General features: G+C 39.5%; 3 protein-coding genes and 5 long non-coding RNA genes across 8 annotated transcripts in view; 7 read left to right on the top strand and 1 right to left on the bottom strand.

The window, feature by feature from the left end:
* dhrs1 (dehydrogenase/reductase (SDR family) member 1) overlaps window positions 1-18333 on the bottom strand; it is a 64201-nt gene that overhangs the window by 37593 nt on the left and 8275 nt on the right. The gene's annotated exons all lie outside the window — the stretch shown is intronic.
* LOC139214891 (uncharacterized) lies at window positions 29-831 on the top strand. The gene is made up of 5 exons (XR_011585485.1): window positions 29-95; window positions 186-275; window positions 382-471; window positions 567-656; window positions 753-831. It is a non-coding gene; the product is annotated as an uncharacterized lncRNA (long non-coding RNA).
* Window positions 1381-3678, top strand: LOC139213743 (uncharacterized). The gene is made up of 4 exons (XR_011585449.1): window positions 1381-1445; window positions 1948-2016; window positions 3377-3460; window positions 3651-3678. It is a non-coding gene; the product is annotated as an uncharacterized lncRNA (long non-coding RNA).
* Window positions 3683-4118, top strand: LOC139213744 (uncharacterized). Its single transcript, XR_011585450.1, has 3 exons — window positions 3683-3737; window positions 3858-3941; window positions 4050-4118. It is a non-coding gene; the product is annotated as an uncharacterized lncRNA (long non-coding RNA).
* On the top strand, window positions 4225-4820 carry LOC139214894 (uncharacterized). Its single transcript, XR_011585486.1, has 4 exons — window positions 4225-4291; window positions 4382-4471; window positions 4578-4667; window positions 4763-4820. It is a non-coding gene; the product is annotated as an uncharacterized lncRNA (long non-coding RNA).
* LOC139214175 (tropomyosin-like) lies at window positions 5388-8528 on the top strand. The gene is made up of 7 exons (XM_070844938.1): window positions 5388-5409; window positions 5800-5862; window positions 6365-6433; window positions 7793-7876; window positions 8047-8133; window positions 8254-8337; window positions 8446-8528. Exons 1-7 carry the CDS (start codon window positions 5388-5390, stop codon window positions 8526-8528), a joined length of 492 nt encoding a protein of 163 aa, XP_070701039.1.
* LOC139213799 (uncharacterized) lies at window positions 8621-9044 on the top strand. The gene is made up of 3 exons (XR_011585454.1): window positions 8621-8687; window positions 8778-8867; window positions 8974-9044. It is a non-coding gene; the product is annotated as an uncharacterized lncRNA (long non-coding RNA).
* On the top strand, window positions 9229-17710 carry LOC139214177 (putative leucine-rich repeat-containing protein DDB_G0290503). The gene is made up of 23 exons (XM_070844939.1): window positions 9229-9248; window positions 9345-9425; window positions 9638-9700; window positions 10196-10258; window positions 10761-10829; window positions 12189-12272; window positions 12443-12529; window positions 12650-12733; window positions 12842-12910; window positions 12994-13083; window positions 13174-13263; window positions 13370-13459; window positions 13555-13644; window positions 13741-13821; window positions 14030-14092; window positions 14588-14650; window positions 15153-15221; window positions 16581-16664; window positions 16837-16923; window positions 17044-17127; window positions 17236-17304; window positions 17388-17477; window positions 17568-17710. Exons 2-23 carry the CDS (start codon window positions 9347-9349, stop codon window positions 17708-17710), a joined length of 1791 nt encoding a protein of 596 aa, XP_070701040.1. The 5' UTR covers window positions 9229-9248; window positions 9345-9346.

The raw sequence follows: 18333 nt of genomic DNA on the forward strand, positions 1-18333 counted from the left end.
ACTAGTGTTTCAAATGTTGGCTCAGCAAGATGAAATAGCAAGACTGAAGAAGCAAAAAGAGAGTCAGACAAAAGCAGACTTGGAGAAAATTAAAGGTGAGAGGGAGTATTTACAAGTCCCATTTATTCTGAATGCTTTTTTACATGTCTTGGTGAAATCAAACATCCATTTTTTCTTTCTCTGAGATCTGGAAAGTGAACTGGAGGACATCAGAAATCAGATCAAAGAAAAGACACAGTTGCTGGACTCCAGTGATACAAACATTGCTGGTTTGTGTAAGTGTTCTGTTCAGCTTTGGTCAGAGCAAAACTACAGAATTATCAGATGATGGCAGAAGACTAAAAGCAGATTGCTTTGTCTTTGTTTTTGATTTTTGTTTAGCTGCTCAGATTATGGAACTTAAAAAGAAAATCAAACCACTGGAAGCTGAGATATCAACTCTCAAAGAAGCACATGCTGAGAAGCTCAAAGGTAAAGAACACAGTGTGACAGTTACATTGTAATATACCATGAAGGAATACATACGCAGATGATTTTGTATTTCATTCATTTCAAATCTTTTTCAGAGCTTCAAAGGAGACTGGATCTGACAAAGAGGCAACTGCAAGACAGTGAACTTCAACTAAAGGATGCAGATGCAACTAATTTCAAATTGAGTATGAACATTTTTTCATTGTTGCTGTTTCATGTCACAATGTTTTTGGTCCTTGGAGCACAAAGTAACACTGCAGCTGTCTATGTGTGTCTGCTAGTAATGGAGATTGCTGATCTGAGGACAGAACTGAAAAAGGCCCAGAATCAGGCATCCCAAGCTGCTACACAGAATATCAACGGTTTGTCAGTTATTTTCCATCTATTGTGTCTCTGCTGTCATCCAGCACATTATTTCTCACTGTGCATGCTAGAGGAGGTCAGGTAAGAATTCCCAGGACTGACATGTAAAGACTAAATCATCTCTAAAATGGTCGTCCTGAAATATTGTTGTAAAAATGTTTTTTGTTTTTATTCAGTTGTGGTTACTTTTTGTCTTCTCCCTCAGAACTGAAACAACAAATACAAACACAGGAAAGAGAGAATAGAAAACTTGAAAAGACAAATGAAGGTACGCAGTGTGCATTGTAATGTGTTGAAGCGACATGTTACATTTACAAATGAACATTTGGTATCCCATTATTCAATCCGTGTTTTAACAATCCCTCCTTATTAAGCTGAGTCATACCTTGCTTTTTGTAGAGCTGAGAGAAAAACTGAAGGCAAAAGTAGAGGAGCACTCTCATGATCGGGCTGAGACTGAGGATAAATTCCATATGAGCATGTGCAGATTCCTGCAATAAGAAAGAAAAAAGAAACTTGTGTTGAATACGAATGTTTTTTTGTTTTAGCTCTGCAGAATCAACTGAACCAGACCGAGGAACGCTGTTCCAATGTGGAGCAGAAACTTGAGAGTGAGTTTAGTCTCTGATGACTTGTTACTCTTCTGTCCCAGCTAACCAACAATGTCTCACACATTTGACTTCATGGTGGGAAAGGAATATGATTACTGTCTATTCTAAAGTAATTGTAGCTGTCAGATGTAGTAACTGATTGGACTTTGTACCGTACAGAGAGGACATGATATGTATGTGGTGTCAGTGAGTTCCCTCACTGTTGCACCAAGCAGCTTTAGAGCTGAATCCAGCTAAAGGATGGAGGCTAATGCACAGAAAATGTCAATCAAAATCTTGCAAATTAGCCCCTCCAGAAGACGTGTTTCTCAGGAAAGCTGCAGCCTTAACAGATAGCCTTTTTACTTTGGAATTAAAATCATAGAGTCACAGATTGCTGACAGAGGGAGCGAGAAGAATCATTGCACTTAAATCCCCCTCAGATCGCTCTATTCAAGACGTTGAAATGTTTTATGTTGTTCTGTCTGTGGGTTGAACATTTGTCTCATATGTGTCCCTGTAGATGTGCAGGACGACCTGAGTGCCAAAATAAAGGAACTGCAGTCCAAATCTGACAGTGTTACTTCACTTGGTAAGTGGTGGCGCTGGGTTTCTGCTTTGCTCCGATAGTTAGTACAGGATTATTGGCTCATTACATTTTCCCTGCCCACCCTTGTATGAGTGGAAGTTTTGTTTATGTGATATTCTACTTGTTTTAGTTCTGTGAAGAAATTTGAATAGGTAGAAGGATTCAATCATTTCTCGGGTGGAATTTCTCGTAGAGATCCTGCTTGGTGTGGGGAAACTAATGAGCTCCCGGTTAAACGCTGCTATGTTGGAGTTCTCCCAGGGAATCACAGTCTTGTGAATGTGACTGCTATCTGCTGAGAGGAGGATTCTGACTGTTGTGTGAGAGCTAATGTACCCAACAGCAGCTCAGAGTGTCAAGCTGTCTCAGGGTCTCTGGGTGATGTCCTGGAAGGATACTGCCTAGGAGCTCTATATGTCTCCTGGGGGATTTCAATGCTTGTGCGGGCAACAATGGGGAATCCTGGAAGCTGGTGTTTGGGAGGATCAGCCTGCCTGAACTTAAGCTGAGCAGTGCTTTGTTATTGGGCCGCTGTGCTAGTCGTGGGTTGTTTATAACAAGCACAAGCACTGTACCATCACTGGGTTGCTTGGGGAGGGGTCATGGGAGTTTGGCTCTCTAGTCTACATGTGTTTCGTGGACATTGAGAAGGCTTGCAACTGTGTCCTGTGGGGAGTACCGTGGGGGTACTGTGGGGTACGGGGAACTGAGGCCATTGCTATGAGCCATGTAGTCCTTATATAACCACAGTTGGAGCTGTTTCTGTACTCTCAGTACAAAGTAAAACATGTAAAACGTGTTGGCCTCCACCAGGTTTGTCCCTTGTCACTGATTCTTGTAGTAATTGTTATGGACAAGATGCCAAGGTGGTTTAGCAGGAGAAAATGTATGAATGAATGGAAAAAGTAGAGCTGAAAGGAAAAGTCAAGTAGTCAAATAGTCCACTATCAGGAGATTCAAGCTCTTTTAATATAAAACATGCCAAAACTTCTCAGGCTCCAGCTTTTCAAATGTGATCATGATTCTTGATTAGACAAAAAAAGACATGTGAACATATCTACTTAGGCTTTGGGGGAATTAGGATGACACATTTTACTATTCACTGCAATTTTGTGGACCAAGCAGTGAATTGATTATTTGAGAAAATAATCAACTGATTAATTGATAATGAAAAGAATCATTAGTTGCAACCCTATAGTGGAAATCAATCAATTTCATTTGAACGTAAGCAGTTTATGTGTTTCTTAAAGTAATGTGAGACTTGTGTCACAATCTGCAGGTTAAGTTTTAACGATGAGGAGAAAGTTTGGACAATTTGAATACTGTTCTTTAGTTTAACTGCTTTTAAATCTGGTTCTTTCAGCTCTTCAAGTTTCTACATTAACTCTGCAACTGGAGGCGCTAAAGAGACAACTCCAAAACACCGAGTCTGAAACCAAGATTAAAGGTCAGTGTGTGTGTGTGTGTGTGTGTGTGTGTGTGTGTGTGTTTCATTGTCACTATTTCTGAGATATTGAGTTTCAATGTTGTTTAGATTAAACTCTCCAATGTGTGCATGAAATATGACAATGACTGTGAAAACATATACGAGATTTCTTAGTTAAAGATATAAAAAACTTTTTGTTTTTGCTCTGCAGAACTTCAAAAAATTATAGATGAGAGAACTAATGAGCTGGCCAGAAAAACAGAGGAGCTAAAAGCAAGAAGTGTTCAACCAGAAAAAAGTGAGTAAAATGGGATTAACAAGTCACTGAAACAATCACAATCACTGCTTTATATGTGCAGTCAAGACGGGAGGTTCTCCATGCTAGAACATGATTATCAATGCTTAACCCTTCTTCCAGTTCTACAGATTATCGCATTGCAAACAGAGATTGAGAAATCTATGAATGTGGCTGCAAATGACACAGATTACACAAAGATTAGAGGTGAGTGACAGACACATATCTTCACTAGAGCAATAACAATATTTTTAGAGTAAATAGTGAAAACAACACATGCGCTGACTTGAAATGATGGTGTTCTCTTGTCTGCAGAACTCCAAGACCAGTTGAATTATTTGATTGATGGAATTCAAGAGGAAAACAATGAAAATACTAAACTGAGTGAGTCATCGTGAAAATGACAGAACAATGTAATTATAACTTGGATCCACTGAATTCATCTGATCCAACGTTTCTTCTACTAGTGTTTCAAATGTTGGCTCAGCAAGATGAAATAGCAAGACTGAAGAAGCAAAAAGAGAGTCAGACAAAAGCAGACTTGGAGAAAATTAAAGGTGAGAGGGAGTATTTACAAGTCCCATTTATTCTGAATGCTTTTTTACATGTCTTGGTGAAATCAAACATCCATTTTTTCTTTCTCTGAGATCTGGAAAGTGAACTGGAGGACATCAGAAATCAGATCAAAGAAAAGACACAGTTGCTGGACTCCAGTGATACAAACATTGCTGGTTTGTGTAAGTGTTCTGTTCAGCTTTGGTCAGAGCAAAACTACAGAATTATCAGATGACGGCAGAAGACTGAAAGCAGATTGCTTTGTCTTTGTTTTTGATTTTTGTTTAGCTGCTCAGATTATGGAACTTAAAAAGAAAATCAAACCACTGGAAGCTGAGATATCAACTCTCAAAGAAGCACATGCTGAGAAGCTCAAAGGTAAAGAACACAGTGTGACAGTTACATTGTAATATACCATGAAGGAATACATACGCAGATGATTTTGTATTTCATTCATTTCAAATCTTTTTCAGAGCTTCAAAGGAGACTGGATCTGACAAAGAGGCAACTGCAAGACAGTGAACTTCAACTGAAGGATGCAGATGCAACTAATTTCAAATTGAGTATGAAAATGTTTTGATTGTTGCTGTTTCATGTCATGATGTTTTTGGTCCTTGAAGCACAAAGTAACACTGCAGCTGTCTATGTGTGTCTGCTAGTAATGGAGATTGCTGATCTGAGGACAGAACTGAAAAAGGCCCAGAATCAGGCATCCCAAGCTGCTACACAGAATATCAACGGTTTGTCAATCTGTTATTTTCCATCTATTGTGTCTCTGCTGTCATCCAGCACATTATTTCTCACTGTGCATGCTAGAGGAGGTCAGGTAAGAATTCGAACATGCGATGATTAAATCATCTGTCTGTTTGGTAAAGGAGCATCCTGGAATGTTGTTGTTAAAATGTTTTTTGTTTTTCATGCAGTTGTAAATATTTAATGTCTTCTCCCTCAGAAATGGAAGAACAACTACAAACACAACAAAGAGAGATCAGAAAACTTGAAAATACCAATAAAGGTATGTCCTGTGCATTGTAGTATCTTGAAAGTATAGTCGGACATTTTGGGAAATATGCTTATTGGATTCTTTCATAGAGTTAGATGAGGAGATTGATGCCACCATGTCCGTGTGCTCTGAAACTGCAGCCAGATGCTGCTTAGCTTAGCGTAGCACAGAGACTGAAAACAGGGGAAATCGCTAGCGTGGCTCTGTCCAAAAGTCTTTAAGTGGGGCATCTTTTTTCAGGGGCTCGTCTGCCAGAAGCACGTGTTACAGTTACTGATGAGCGTCTCATTTCCTATTATTGAAATTATGTACTAGGAGTCGCTTCTTATTAAGCTGAGTCATACCTTGCTTTTTGTAGAGCTGAGAGAAAAACTGAAGGCAAAAGTAGAGGAGCACTCTCATGATCGGGCTGAGACTGAGGATAAATTCCACATGAGCATGTGCAGATTCCTGCAACAAGAAAGAAAAAAGAAACTTGTGTTGAATACGAATGTTTTTTTGTTTTAGCTCTGCAGAATCAACTGAACCAGACTGAGGAACGCTGTTCCAATGTGGAGCAGAAACTTGAGAGTGAGTTTAGTCTCTGATGACTTGTTACTCTTCTGTCCCAGCTAACCAACAATGTCTCACACATTTGACTTCATGGTGGGAAAGGAATATGATTACTGTCTATTCTAAAGTAATTGTAGCTGTCAGATGTAGTAACTGATTGGACTTTGTACCGTACAGAGAGGACATGATATGTATGTGGTGTCAGTGAGTTCCCTCACTGTTGCACCAAGCAGCTTTAGAGCTGAATCCAGCTAAAGGATGGAGGCTAATGCACAGAAAATGTCAATCAAAATCTTGCAAATTAGCCCCTCCAGAAGACGTGTTTCTCAGGAAAGCTGCAGCCTTAACAGATAGCCTTTTTACTTTGGAATTAAAATCATAGAGTCACAGATTGCTGACAGAGGGAGCGAGAAGAATCATTGCACTTAAATCCCCCTCAGATCGCTCTATTCAAGACGTTGAAATGTTTTATGTTGTTCTGTCTGTGGGTTGAACATTTGTCTCATATGTGTCCCTGTAGATGTGCAGGACGACCTGAGTGCCAAAATAAAGGAACTGCAGTCCAAATCTGACAGTGTTACTTCACTTGGTAAGTGGTGGCGCTGGGTTTCTGCTTTGCTCCGATAGTTAGTACAGGATTATTGGCTCATTACATTTTCCCTGCCCACCCTTGTATGAGTGGAAGTTTTGTTTATGTGATATTCTACTTGTTTTGGTTCTGTGAAGAAATTTGAATAGGTAGAAGGATTCAATCATTTCTCGGGTGGAATTTCTCGTAGAGATCCTGTTTGGTGTGGGGAAACTAATGAGCTCCCGGTTAAACGCTGCTATGTTGGAGTTCTCCCAGGGAATCACAGTCTTGTGAATGTGACTGCTATCTGCTGAGAGGAGGATTCTGACTGTTGTGTGAGAGCTAATGTACCCAACAGCAGCTCAGAGTGTCAAGCTGTCTCAGGGTCTCTGGGTGATGTCCTGGAAGGATACTGCCTAGGAGCTCTATATGTCTCCTGGGGGATTTCAATGCTCGTGCGGGCAACAATGGGGAATCCTGGAAGCTGGTGTTTGGGAGGATCAGCCTGCCTGAACTTAAGCTGAGCAGTGCTTTGTTATTGGGCCGCTGTGCTAGTCGTGGGTTGTTTATAACAAGCACAAGCCCTGTACCATCACTGGGTTGCTTGGGGAGGGGTCATGGGAGTTTGGCTCTCTAGTCTACATGTGTTTCGTGGACATTGAGAAGGCTTGCAACTGTGTCCTGTGGGGAGTACCGTGGGGGTACTGTGGGGTACGGGGAACTGAGGCCATTGCTATGAGCCATGTAGTCCTTATATAACCACAGTTGGAGCTGTTTCTGTACTCTCAGTACAAAGTAAAACATGTAAAACGTGTTGGCCTCCACCAGGTTTGTCCCTTGTCACTGATTCTTGTAGTAATTGTTATGGACAAGATGCCAAGGTGGTTTAGCAGGAGAAAATGTATGAATGAATGGAAAAAGTAGAGCTGAAAGGAAAAGTCAAGTAGTCAAATAGTCCACTATCAGGAGATTCAAGCTCTTTTAATATAAAACATGCCAAAACTTCTCAGGCTCCAGCTTTTCAAATGTGATCATGATTCTTGATTAGACAAAAAAAACACGTGAACATATCTACTTAGGCTTTGGGGGAATTAGGATGACACATTTTACTATTCACTGCAATTTTGTGGACCAAGCAGTGAATTGATTATTTGAGAAAATAATCAACTGATTAATTGATAATGAAAAGAATCATTAGTTGCAACCCTATAGTGGAAATCAATCAATTTCATTTGAACGTAAGCAGTTTATGTGTTTCTTAAAGTAATGTGAGACTTGTGTCACAATCTGCAGGTTAAGTTTTAACGATGAGGAGAAAGTTTGGACAATTTGAATACTGTTCTTTAGTTTAACTGCTTTTAAATCTGGTTCTTTCAGCTCTTCAAGTTTCTACATTAACTCTGCAACTGGAGGCGCTAAAGAGACAACTCCAAAACACCGAGTCTGAAACCAAGATTAAAGGTCAGTGTGTGTGTGTGTGTGTTTCATTGTCACTATTTCTGAGATATTTAGTTTCAATGTTGTTTAGATTAAACTCTCCAATGTGTGCATGAAATATGACAATGACTGTGAAAACATATAGGAGATTTCTTAGTTAAAGATATAAAAAACTTTTTGTTTTTGCTCTGCAGAACTTCAAAAAATTATAGATGAGAGAACTGATGAGCTGGCCAGAAAAACAGAGGAGCTAAAAGCAAGAAGTGTTCAACCAGAAAAAAGTGAGTAAAATGGGATTAACAAGTCACTGAAACAATCACAATCACTGCTTTATATGTGCAGTCAAGACGGGAGGTTCTCCATGCTAGAACATGATTATCAATGCTTAACCCTTCTTCCAGTTCTACAGATTATCGCATTGCAAACAGAGATTGAGAAATCTATGAATGTGGCTGCAAATGACACAGATTACACAAAGATTAGAGGTGAGTGACAGACACATATCTTCACTAGAGCAATAACAATATTTTTAGAGTAAATAGTGAAAACAACACATGCGCTGACTTGAAATGATGGTGTTCTCTTGTCTGCAGAACTCCAAGACCAGTTGAATTATTTGATTGATGGAATTCAAGAGGAAAACAATGAAAATACTAAACTGAGTGAGTCATCGTGAAAATGACAGAACAATGTAATTATAACTTGGATCCACTGAATTCATCTGATCCAACGTTTCTTCTACTAGTGTTTCAAATGTTGGCTCAGCAAGATGAAATAGCAAGACTGAAGAAGCAAAAAGAGAGTCAGACAAAAGCAGACTTGGAGAAAATTAAAGGTGAGAGGGAGTATTTACAAGTCCCATTTATTCTGAATGCTTTTTTACATGTCTTGGTGAAATCAAACATCCATTTTTTCTTTCTCTGAGATCTGGAAAGTGAACTGGAGGACATCAGAAATCAGATCAAAGAAAAGACACAGTTGCTGGACTCCAGTGATACAAACATTGCTGGTTTGTGTAAGTGTTCTGTTCAGCTTTGGTCAGAGCAAAACTACAGAATTATCAGATGATGGCAGAAGACTAAAAGCAGATTGCTTTGTCTTTGTTTTTGATTTTTGTTTAGCTGCTCAGATTATGGAACTTAAAAAGAAAATCAAACCACTGGAAGCTGAGATATCAACTCTCAAAGAAGCATGTGCTGAGAAGCTCAAAGGTAAAGAACACAGTGTGACAGTTACATTGTAATATACCATGAAGGAATACATACGCAGATGATTTTGTATTTCATTCATTTCAAATCTTTTTCAGAGCTTCAAAGGAGACTGGATCTGACAAAGAGGCAACTGCAAGACAGTGAACTTCAACTGAAGGATGCAGATGCAACTAATTTCAAATTGAGTATGAAAATGTTTTGATTGTTGCTGTTTCATGTCACGATGTTTTTGGTCCTTGAAGCACAAAGTAACACTGCAGCTGTCTATGTGTGTCTGCTAGTAATGGAGATTGCTGATCTGAGGACAGAACTGAAAAAGGCCCAGAATCAGGCATCCCAAGCTGCTACACAGAATATCAACGGTTTGTCAATCTGTTATTTTCCATCTATTGTGTCTCTGCTGTCATCCAGCACATTATTTCTCACTGTGCATGCTAGAGAAGGTCAGGTAAGAATTCGAACATGCGATGATTAAATCATCTGTCTGTTTGGTAAAGGAGCATCCTGGAATGTTGTTGTTAAAATGTTTTTTGTTTTTCATGCAGTTGTAATTATTTAATGTCTTCTCCCTCAGAAATGGAAGAACAGATACAAACACAACAAAGAGAGATCAGAAAACTTGAAAAGACGAATAAAGGTATGTCCTGTGCATTGTAGTATCTTGAAAGTATAGTCGGACATTTTGGGAAATATGCTTATTGGATTCTTTCAGAGAATTAGATGAGGAGATTGATGCCACCATGTCCGTGTGCTCTGAAACTGCAGCCAGATGCTGCTTAGCTTAGCGTAGCACAGAGACTGAAAACAGGGGAAATCGCTAGCGTGGCTCTGTCCAAAAGTCTTTAAGTGGGGCATCTTTTTTCAGGGGCTCGTCTGCCAGAAGCACGTGTTACAGTTACTGATGAGCGTCTCATTTCCTATTATTGAAATTATGTACTAGGAGTCGCTTCTTATTAAGCTGAGTCATACCTTGCTTTTTGTAGAGCTGAGAGAAAAACTGAAGGCAAAAGTAGAGGAGCACTCTCATGATCGGGCTGAGACTGAGGATAAATTCCATATGAGCATGTGCAGATTCCTGCAACAAGAAAGAAAAAAGAAACTTGTGTTGAATACGAATGTTTTTTTGTTTTAGCTCTGCAGAATCAACTGAACCAGACCGAGGAACGCTGTTCCAATGTGGAGCAGAAACTTGAGAGTGAGTTTAGTCTCTGATGACTTGTTACTCTTCTGTCCCAGCTAACCAACAATGTCTCACACATTTGACTTCATGGTGGGAAAGGAATATGATTACTGTCTATTCTAAAGTAATTGTAGCTGTCAGATGTAGTAACTGATTGGACTTTGTACCGTACAGAGAGGACATGATATGTATGTGGTGTCAGTGAGTTCCCTCACTGTTGCACCAAGCAGCTTTAGAGCTGAATCCAGCTAAAGGATGGAGGCTAATGCACAGAAAATGTCAATCAAAATCTTGCAAATTAGCCCCTCCAGAAGACGTGTTTCTCAGGAAAGCTGCAGCCTTAACAGATAGCCTTTTTACTTTGGAATTAAAATCATAGAGTCACAGATTGCTGACAGAGGGAGCGAGAAGAATCATTGCACTTAAATCCCCCTCAGATCGCTCTATTCAAGACGTTGAAATGTTTTATGTTGTTCTGTCTGTGGGTTGAACATTTGTCTCATATGTGTCCCTGTAGATGTGCAGGACGACCTGAGTGCCAAAATAAAGGAACTGCAGTCCAAATCTGACAGTGTTACTTCACTTGGTAAGTGGTGGCGCTGGGTTTCTGCTTTGCTCCGATAGTTAGTACAGGATTATTGGCTCATTACATTTTCCCTGCCCACTGTTGTATGAGTGGAAGTTTTGTTTATGTGATATTCTACTTGTTTTAGTTCTGTGAAGAAATTTGAATAGGTAGAAGGATTCAATCATTTCTCGGGTGGAATTTCTCGTAGAGATCCTGTTTGGTGTGGGGAAACTAATGAGCTCCCGGTTAAACGCTGCTATGTTGGAGTTCTCCCAGGGAATCACAGTCTTGTGAATGTGACTGCTATCTGCTGAGAGGAGGATTCTGACTGTTGTGTGAGAGCTAATGTACCCAACAGCAGCTCAGAGTGTCAAGCTGTCTCAGGGTCTCTGGGTGATGTCCTGGAAGGATACTGCCTAGGAGCTCTATATGTCTCCTGGGGGATTTCAATGCTTGTGCGGGCAACAATGGGGAATCCTGGAAGCTGGTGTTTGGGAGGATCAGCCTGCCTGAACTTAAGCTGAGCAGTGCTTTGTTATTGGGCCGCTGTGCTAGTCGTGGGTTGTTTATAACAAGCACAAGCCCTGTACCATCACTGGGTTGCTTGGGGAGGGGTCATGGGAGTTTGGCTCTCTAGTCTACATGTGTTTCGTGGACATTGAGAAGGCTTGCAACTGTGTCCTGTGGGGAGTACCGTGGGGGTACTGTGGGGTACGGGGAACTGAGGCCATTGCTATGAGCCATGTAGTCCTTATATAACCACAGTTGGAGCTGTTTCTGTACTCTCAGTACAAAGTAAAACATGTAAAACGTGTTGGCCTCCACCAGGTTTGTCCCTTGTCACTGATTCTTGTAGTAATTGTTATGGACAAGATGCCAAGGTGGTTTAGCAGGAGAAAATGTATGAATGAATGGAAAAAGTAGAGCTGAAAGGAAAAGTCAAGTAGTCAAATAGTCCACTATCAGGAGATTCAAGCTCTTTTAATATAAAACATGCCAAAACTTCTCAGGCTCCAGCTTTTCAAATGTGATCATGATTCTTGATTAGACAAAAAAAACACGTGAACATATCTACTTAGGCTTTGGGGGAATTAGGATGACACATTTTACTATTCACTGCAATTTTGTGGACCAAGCAGTGAATTGATTATTTGAGAAAATAATCAACTGATTAATTGATAATGAAAAGAATCATTAGTTGCAACCCTATAGTGGAAATCAATCAATTTCATTTGAACGTAAGCAGTTTATGTGTTTCTTAAACTAATGTGAGACTTGTGTCACAATCTGCAGGTTAAGTTTTAATGATGAGGAGAAAGTTTGGACAATTTGAATACTGTTCTTTAGTTTAACTGCTTTTAAATCTGGTTCTTTCAGCTCTTCAAGTTTCTACATTAACTCTGCAACTGGAGGCGCTAAAGAGACAACTCCAAAACACCGAGTCTGAAACCAAGATTAAAGGTCAGTGTGTGTGTGTGTGTGTTTCATTGTCACTATTTCTGAGATATTTAGTTTCAATGTTGTTTAGATTAAACTCTCCAATGTGTGCATGAAATATGACAATGACTGTGAAAACATGTACGAGATTTCTTAGTTAAAGATATAAAAAAAATTTTGTTTTTGCTCTGCAGAACTTCAAAAAATTATAGATGAGAGAACTGATGAGCTGGCCAGAAAAACAGAGGAGCTAAAAGCAAAAAGTGTTCAACCAGAAAAAAGTGAGTAAAATGGGATTAACAAGTCACTGAATTAATCACAATCACTGCTTTATATGTGCAGTCAAGACGGGAGGTTCTACATGCTAGAACATGATTATCAATGCTTAACCCTTCTTCCAGTTCTACAGATTATCGCATTGCAAACAGAGATTGAGAAATCTATGAATGTGGCTGCAAATGACACAGATTACACAAAGATTAGAGGTGAGTGACAGACACATATCTTCACTAGAGCAATAACAATATTTTTAGAGTAAATAGTGAAAACAACACATGCGCTGACTTGAAATGATGGTGTTCTCTTGTCTGCAGAACTCCAAGACCAGTTGAATTATTTGATTGATGGAATTCAAGAGGAAAACAATGAAAATACTAAACTGAGTGAGTCATCGTGAAAATGACAGAACAATGTAATTATAACTTGGATCCACTGAATTCATCTGATCCAACGTTTCTTCTACTAGTGTTTCAAATCTTGGCTCAGCAAGATGAAATAGCAAGACTGAAGAAGCAAAAAGAGAGTCAGACAAAAGCAGACTTGGAGAAAATTAAAGGTGAGAGGGAGTATTTACAAGTCCCATTTATTCTGAATGCTTTTTTACATGTCTTGGTGAAATCAAACATCCATTTTTTCTTTCTCTGAGATCTGGAAAGTGAACTGGAGGACATCAGAAATCAGATCAAAGAAAAGACACAGTTGCTGGACTCCAGTGATACAAACATTGCTGGTTTGTGTAAGTGTTCTGTTCAGCTTTGGTCAGAGCAAAACTACAGAATTATCAGATGATGGCAGAAGACTAAAAGCAGATTGCTTTGTCTTTGTTTTTGATTTTTGTTTAGCTGCTCAGATTATGGAACTTAAAAAGAAAATCAAACCACTGGAAGCTGAGATATCAACTCTCAAAGAAGCACATGCTGAGAAGCTCAAAGGTAAAGAACACAGTGTGACAGTTACATTGTAATATACCATGAAGGAATACATACGCAGATGATTTTGTATTTCATTCATTTCAAATCTTTTTCAGAGCTTCAAAGGAGACTGGATCTGACAAAGAGGCAACTGCAAGACAGTGAACTTCAACTAAAGGATGCAGATGCAACTAATTTCAAATTGAGTATGAAAATGTTTTGATTGTTGCTGTTTCATGTCACAATGTTTTTGGTCCTTGAAGCACAAAGTAACACTGCAGCTGTCTATGTGTGTCTGCTAGTAATGGAGATTGCTGATCTGAGGACAGAACTGAAAAAGGCCCAGAATCAGGCATCCCAAGCTGCTACACAGAATATCAACGGTTTGTCAGTTATTTTCCATCTATTGTGTCTCTGCTGTCATCCAGCACATTATTTCTCACTGTGCATGCTAGAGGAGGTCAGGTAAGAATTCGAACATGCGATGATTAAATCATCTGTCTGTTTGGTAAAGGAGCATCCTGGAATGTTGTTGTTAAAATATTTTTTGTTTTTCATGCAGTTGTAATTATTTAATGTCTTCTCCCTCAGAAATGGAAGAACAGATACAAACACAACAAAGAGAGATCAGAAAACTTGAAAAGACGAATAAAGGTATGTCCTGTGCATTGTAGTATCTTGAAAGTATAGTCGGACATTTTGGGAAATATGCTTATTGGATTCTTTCAGAGAGTTAGATGAGGAGATTGATGCCACCATGTCCGTGTGCTCTGAAACTGCAGCCAGATGCTGCTTAGCTTAGCGTAGCACAGAGACTGAAAACAGGGGAAATCGCTAGCGTGGCTCTGTCCAAAAGTCTTAAAGTGGGGCATCTTTTTTCAGGGGCTCGTCTGCCAGAAGCACGTGTTACAGTTACTGATGAGCGTCTCATTTCCTATTATTGAAATTATGTACTAGGAGTCGCTTCTTATTAAGCTGAGTCATACCTTGCTTTTTGTAAAGCTGAGAGAAAAACTGAAGGCAAAAGTAGAGGAGCACTCTCATGATCGGGCTGAGACTGAGGATAAATTCCATATGAGCATGTGCAGATTCCTGCAACAAGAAAAAAAAAAGAAACTTGTGTTGAATACGAATGTTTTTTTGTTTTAGCTCTGCAGAATCAACTGAACCAGACTGAGGAACGCTGTTCCAATGTGGAGCAGAAACTTGAGAGTGAGTTTAGTCTCTGATGACTTGTTACTCTTCTGTCCCAGCTAACCAACAATGTCTCACACATTTGACTTCATGGTGGGAAAGGAATATGATTACTGTCTATTCTAAAGTAATTGTAGCTGTCAGATGTAGTAACTGATTGGACTTTGTACCGTACAGAGAGGACATGATATGTATGTGGTGTCAGTGAGTTCCCTCACTGTTGCACCAAGCAGCTTTAGAGCTGAATCCAGCTAAAGGATGGAGGCTAATGCACAGAAAATGTCAATCAAAATCTTGCAAATTAGCCCCTCCAGAAGACGTGTTTCTCAGGAAAGCTGCAGCCTTAACAGATAGCCTTTTTACTTTGGAATTAAAATCATAGAGTCACAGATTGCTGACAGAGGGAGCGAGAAGAATCATTGCACTTAAATCCCCCTCAGATCGCTCTATTCAAGACGTTGAAATGTTTTATGTTGTTCTGTCTGTGGGTTGAACATTTGTCTCATATGTGTCCCTGTAGATGTGCAGGACGACCTGAGTGCCAAAATAAAGGAACTGCAGTCCAAATCTGACAGTGTTACTTCACTTGGTAAGTGGTGGCGCTGGGTTTCTGCTTTGCTCCGATAGTTAGTACAGGATTATTGGCTCATTACATTTTCCCTGCCCACCCTTGTATGAGTGGAAGTTTTGTTTATGTGACATTCTACTTGTTTTGGTTCTGTGAAGAAATTTGAATAGGTAGAAGGATTCAATCATTTCTCGGGTGGAATTTCTCGTAGAGATCCTGTTTGGTGTGGGGAAACTAATGAGCTCCCGGTTAAACGCTGCTATGTTGGAGTTCTCCCAGGGAATCACAGTCTTGTGAATGTGACTGCTATCTGCTGAGAGGAGGATTCTGACTGTTGTGTGAGAGCTAATGTACCCAACAGCAGCTCAGAGTGTCAAGCTGTCTCAGGGTCTCTGGGTGATGTCCTGGAAGGATACTGCCTAGGAGCTCTATATGTCTCCTGGGGAATTTCAATGCTCGTGCGGGCAACAATGGGGAATCCTGGAAGCTGGTGTTTGGGAGGATCAGCCTGCCTGAACTTAAGCTGAGCAGTGCTTTGTTATTGGGCCGCTGTGCTAGTCGTGGGTTGTTTATAACAAGCACAAGCCCTGTACCATCACTGGGTTGCTTGGGGAGGGGTCATGGGAGTTTGGCTCTCTAGTCTACATGTGTTTCGTGGACATTGAGAAGGCTTGCAACTGTGTCCTGTGGGGAGTACCGTGGGGGTACTGTGGGGTACGGGGAACTGAGGCCATTGCTATGAGCCATGTAGTCCTTATATAACCACAGTTGGAGCTGTTTCTGTACTCTCAGTACAAAGTAAAACATGTAAAACGTGTTGGCCTCCACCAGGTTTGTCCCTTGTCACTGATTCTTGTAGTAATTGTTATGGACAAGATGCCAAGGTGGTTTAGCAGGAGAAAATGTATGAATGAATGGAAAAAGTAGAGCTGAAAGGAAAAGTCAAGTAGTCAAATAGTCCACTATCAGGAGATTCAAGCTCTTTTAATATAAAACATGCCAAAACTTCTCAGGCTCCAGCTTTTCAAATGTGATCATGATTCTTGATTAGACAAAAAAAACACGTGAACATATCTACTTAGGCTTTGGGGGAATTAGGATGACACATTTTACTATTCACTGCAATTTTGTGGACCAAGCAGTGAATTGATTATTTGAGAAAATAATCAACTGATTAATTGATAATGAAAAGAATCATTAGTTGCAACCCTATAGTGGAAATCAATCAATTTCATTTGAACGTAAGCAGTTTATGTGTTTCTTAAAGTAATGTGAGACTTGTGTCACAATCTGCAGGTTAAGTTTTAACGATGAGGAGAAAGTTTGGACAATTTGAATACTGTTCTTTAGTTTAACTGCTTTTAAATCTGGTTCTTTCAGCTCTTCAAGTTTCTACATTAACTCTGCAACTGGAGGCGCTAAAGAGACAACTCCAAAACACCGAGTCTGAAACCAAGATTAAAGGTCAGTGTGTGTGTGTGTGTGTGTTTCATTGTCACTATTTCTGAGATATTTAGTTTCAATGTTGTTTAGATTAAACTCTCCAATGTGTGCATGAAATATGACAATGACTGTGAAAACATATACAAGATTTCTTAGTTAAAGATATAAAAAACTTTTTGTTTTTGCTCTGCAGAACTTCAAAAAATTATAGATGAGAGAACTGATGAGCTGGCCAGAAAAACAGAGGAGCTAAAAGCAAGAAGTGTTCAACCAGAAAAAAGTGAGTAAAATGGGATTAACAAGTCACTGAAACAATCACAATCACTGCTTTATATGTGCAGTCAAGACGGGAGGTTCTACATACTAGAACATGATTATCAATGCTTAACCCTTCTTCCAGTTCTACAGATTATCGCATTGCAAACAGAGATTGAGAAATCTATGAATGTGGCTGCAAATGACACAGATTACACAAAGATTAGAGGTGAGTGACAGACACATATCTTCACTAGAGCAATAACAATATTTTTAGAGTAAATAGTGAAAACAACACATGTGCTGACTTGAAATGATGGTGTTCTCTTGTCTGCAGAACTCCAAGACCAGTTGAATTATTTGATTGATGGAATTCAAGAGGAAAACAATGAAAATACTAAACTGAGTGAGTCATCGTGAAAATGACAGAACAATGTAATTATAACTTGGATCCACTGAATTCATCTGATCCAACGTTTCTTCTACTAGTGTTTCAAATCTTGGCTCAACAAGATGAAATAGCAAGACTGAAGAAGCAAAAAGAGAGTCAGACAAAAGCAGACTTGGAGAAAATTAAAGGTGAGAGGGAGTATTTACAAGTCCCATTTATTCTGAATGCTTTTTTACATGTCTTGGTGAAATCAAACATCCATTTTTTCTTTCTCTGAGATCTGGAAAGTGAACTGGAGGACATCAGAAATCAGATCAAAGAAAAGACACTAGTGCTGGACTCCAGTGATATCAAGATTGCTAACTTGTGTAAGTGTTCTGTTCAGCTTTGGTCAGAGCAAAACTACAGAATTATCAGATGACGGCAGAAGACTAAAAGCAGATTGCTTTGTCTTTGTTTTTGATTTTTGTTTAGCTGCTCAGATTATGAAACTTAAAAATAAAATCAAACCACTGAAAGCTGAGATATCAACTCTCAAAGAAGCACATGCTGAGAAGCTCAAAGGTAAAGAACACAGTGTGACAGTTACAATGAAATATGTATGATTTATTTTTATGATTTTGTATTTCATTCACTTTAAATCATTTTCAGAGCTTCAAAAGAGACTGGATCTGACTGAGGGGAAACTGCAAGACAATGAGAATCAACTAAAGGATGCAGATGCAACTAATTTCAAATTGAGTATGAACATTTTTTCATTGTTGCTGTTTCATGTCATGATGTTTTTGGTCCTTGAAGCACAAAGTAACACTGCAGCTGTCTATGTGTGTCTGCTAGTAATGGAGATTGCTGATCTGAGGACAGAACTGAAAAAGGCCCAGAATCAGGCATCCCAAGCTGCTACACAGAATATCAACGGTTTGTCAATCTGTTATGTTCCATCTATTGTGTCTCTGCTGCCATCCAGCACATTATTTCTCACTGTGCATGCTAGAGGAGGTCAGGTAAGAATTCGAACGTGTAATGATTAAATCATCTGTCTGT

The sequence above is a fragment of the Pempheris klunzingeri genome, chromosome 15 (genome assembly GCF_042242105.1).
Source record: "Pempheris klunzingeri isolate RE-2024b chromosome 15, fPemKlu1.hap1, whole genome shotgun sequence".
Lineage (NCBI taxonomy): Eukaryota > Metazoa > Chordata > Actinopteri > Acropomatiformes > Pempheridae > Pempheris > Pempheris klunzingeri.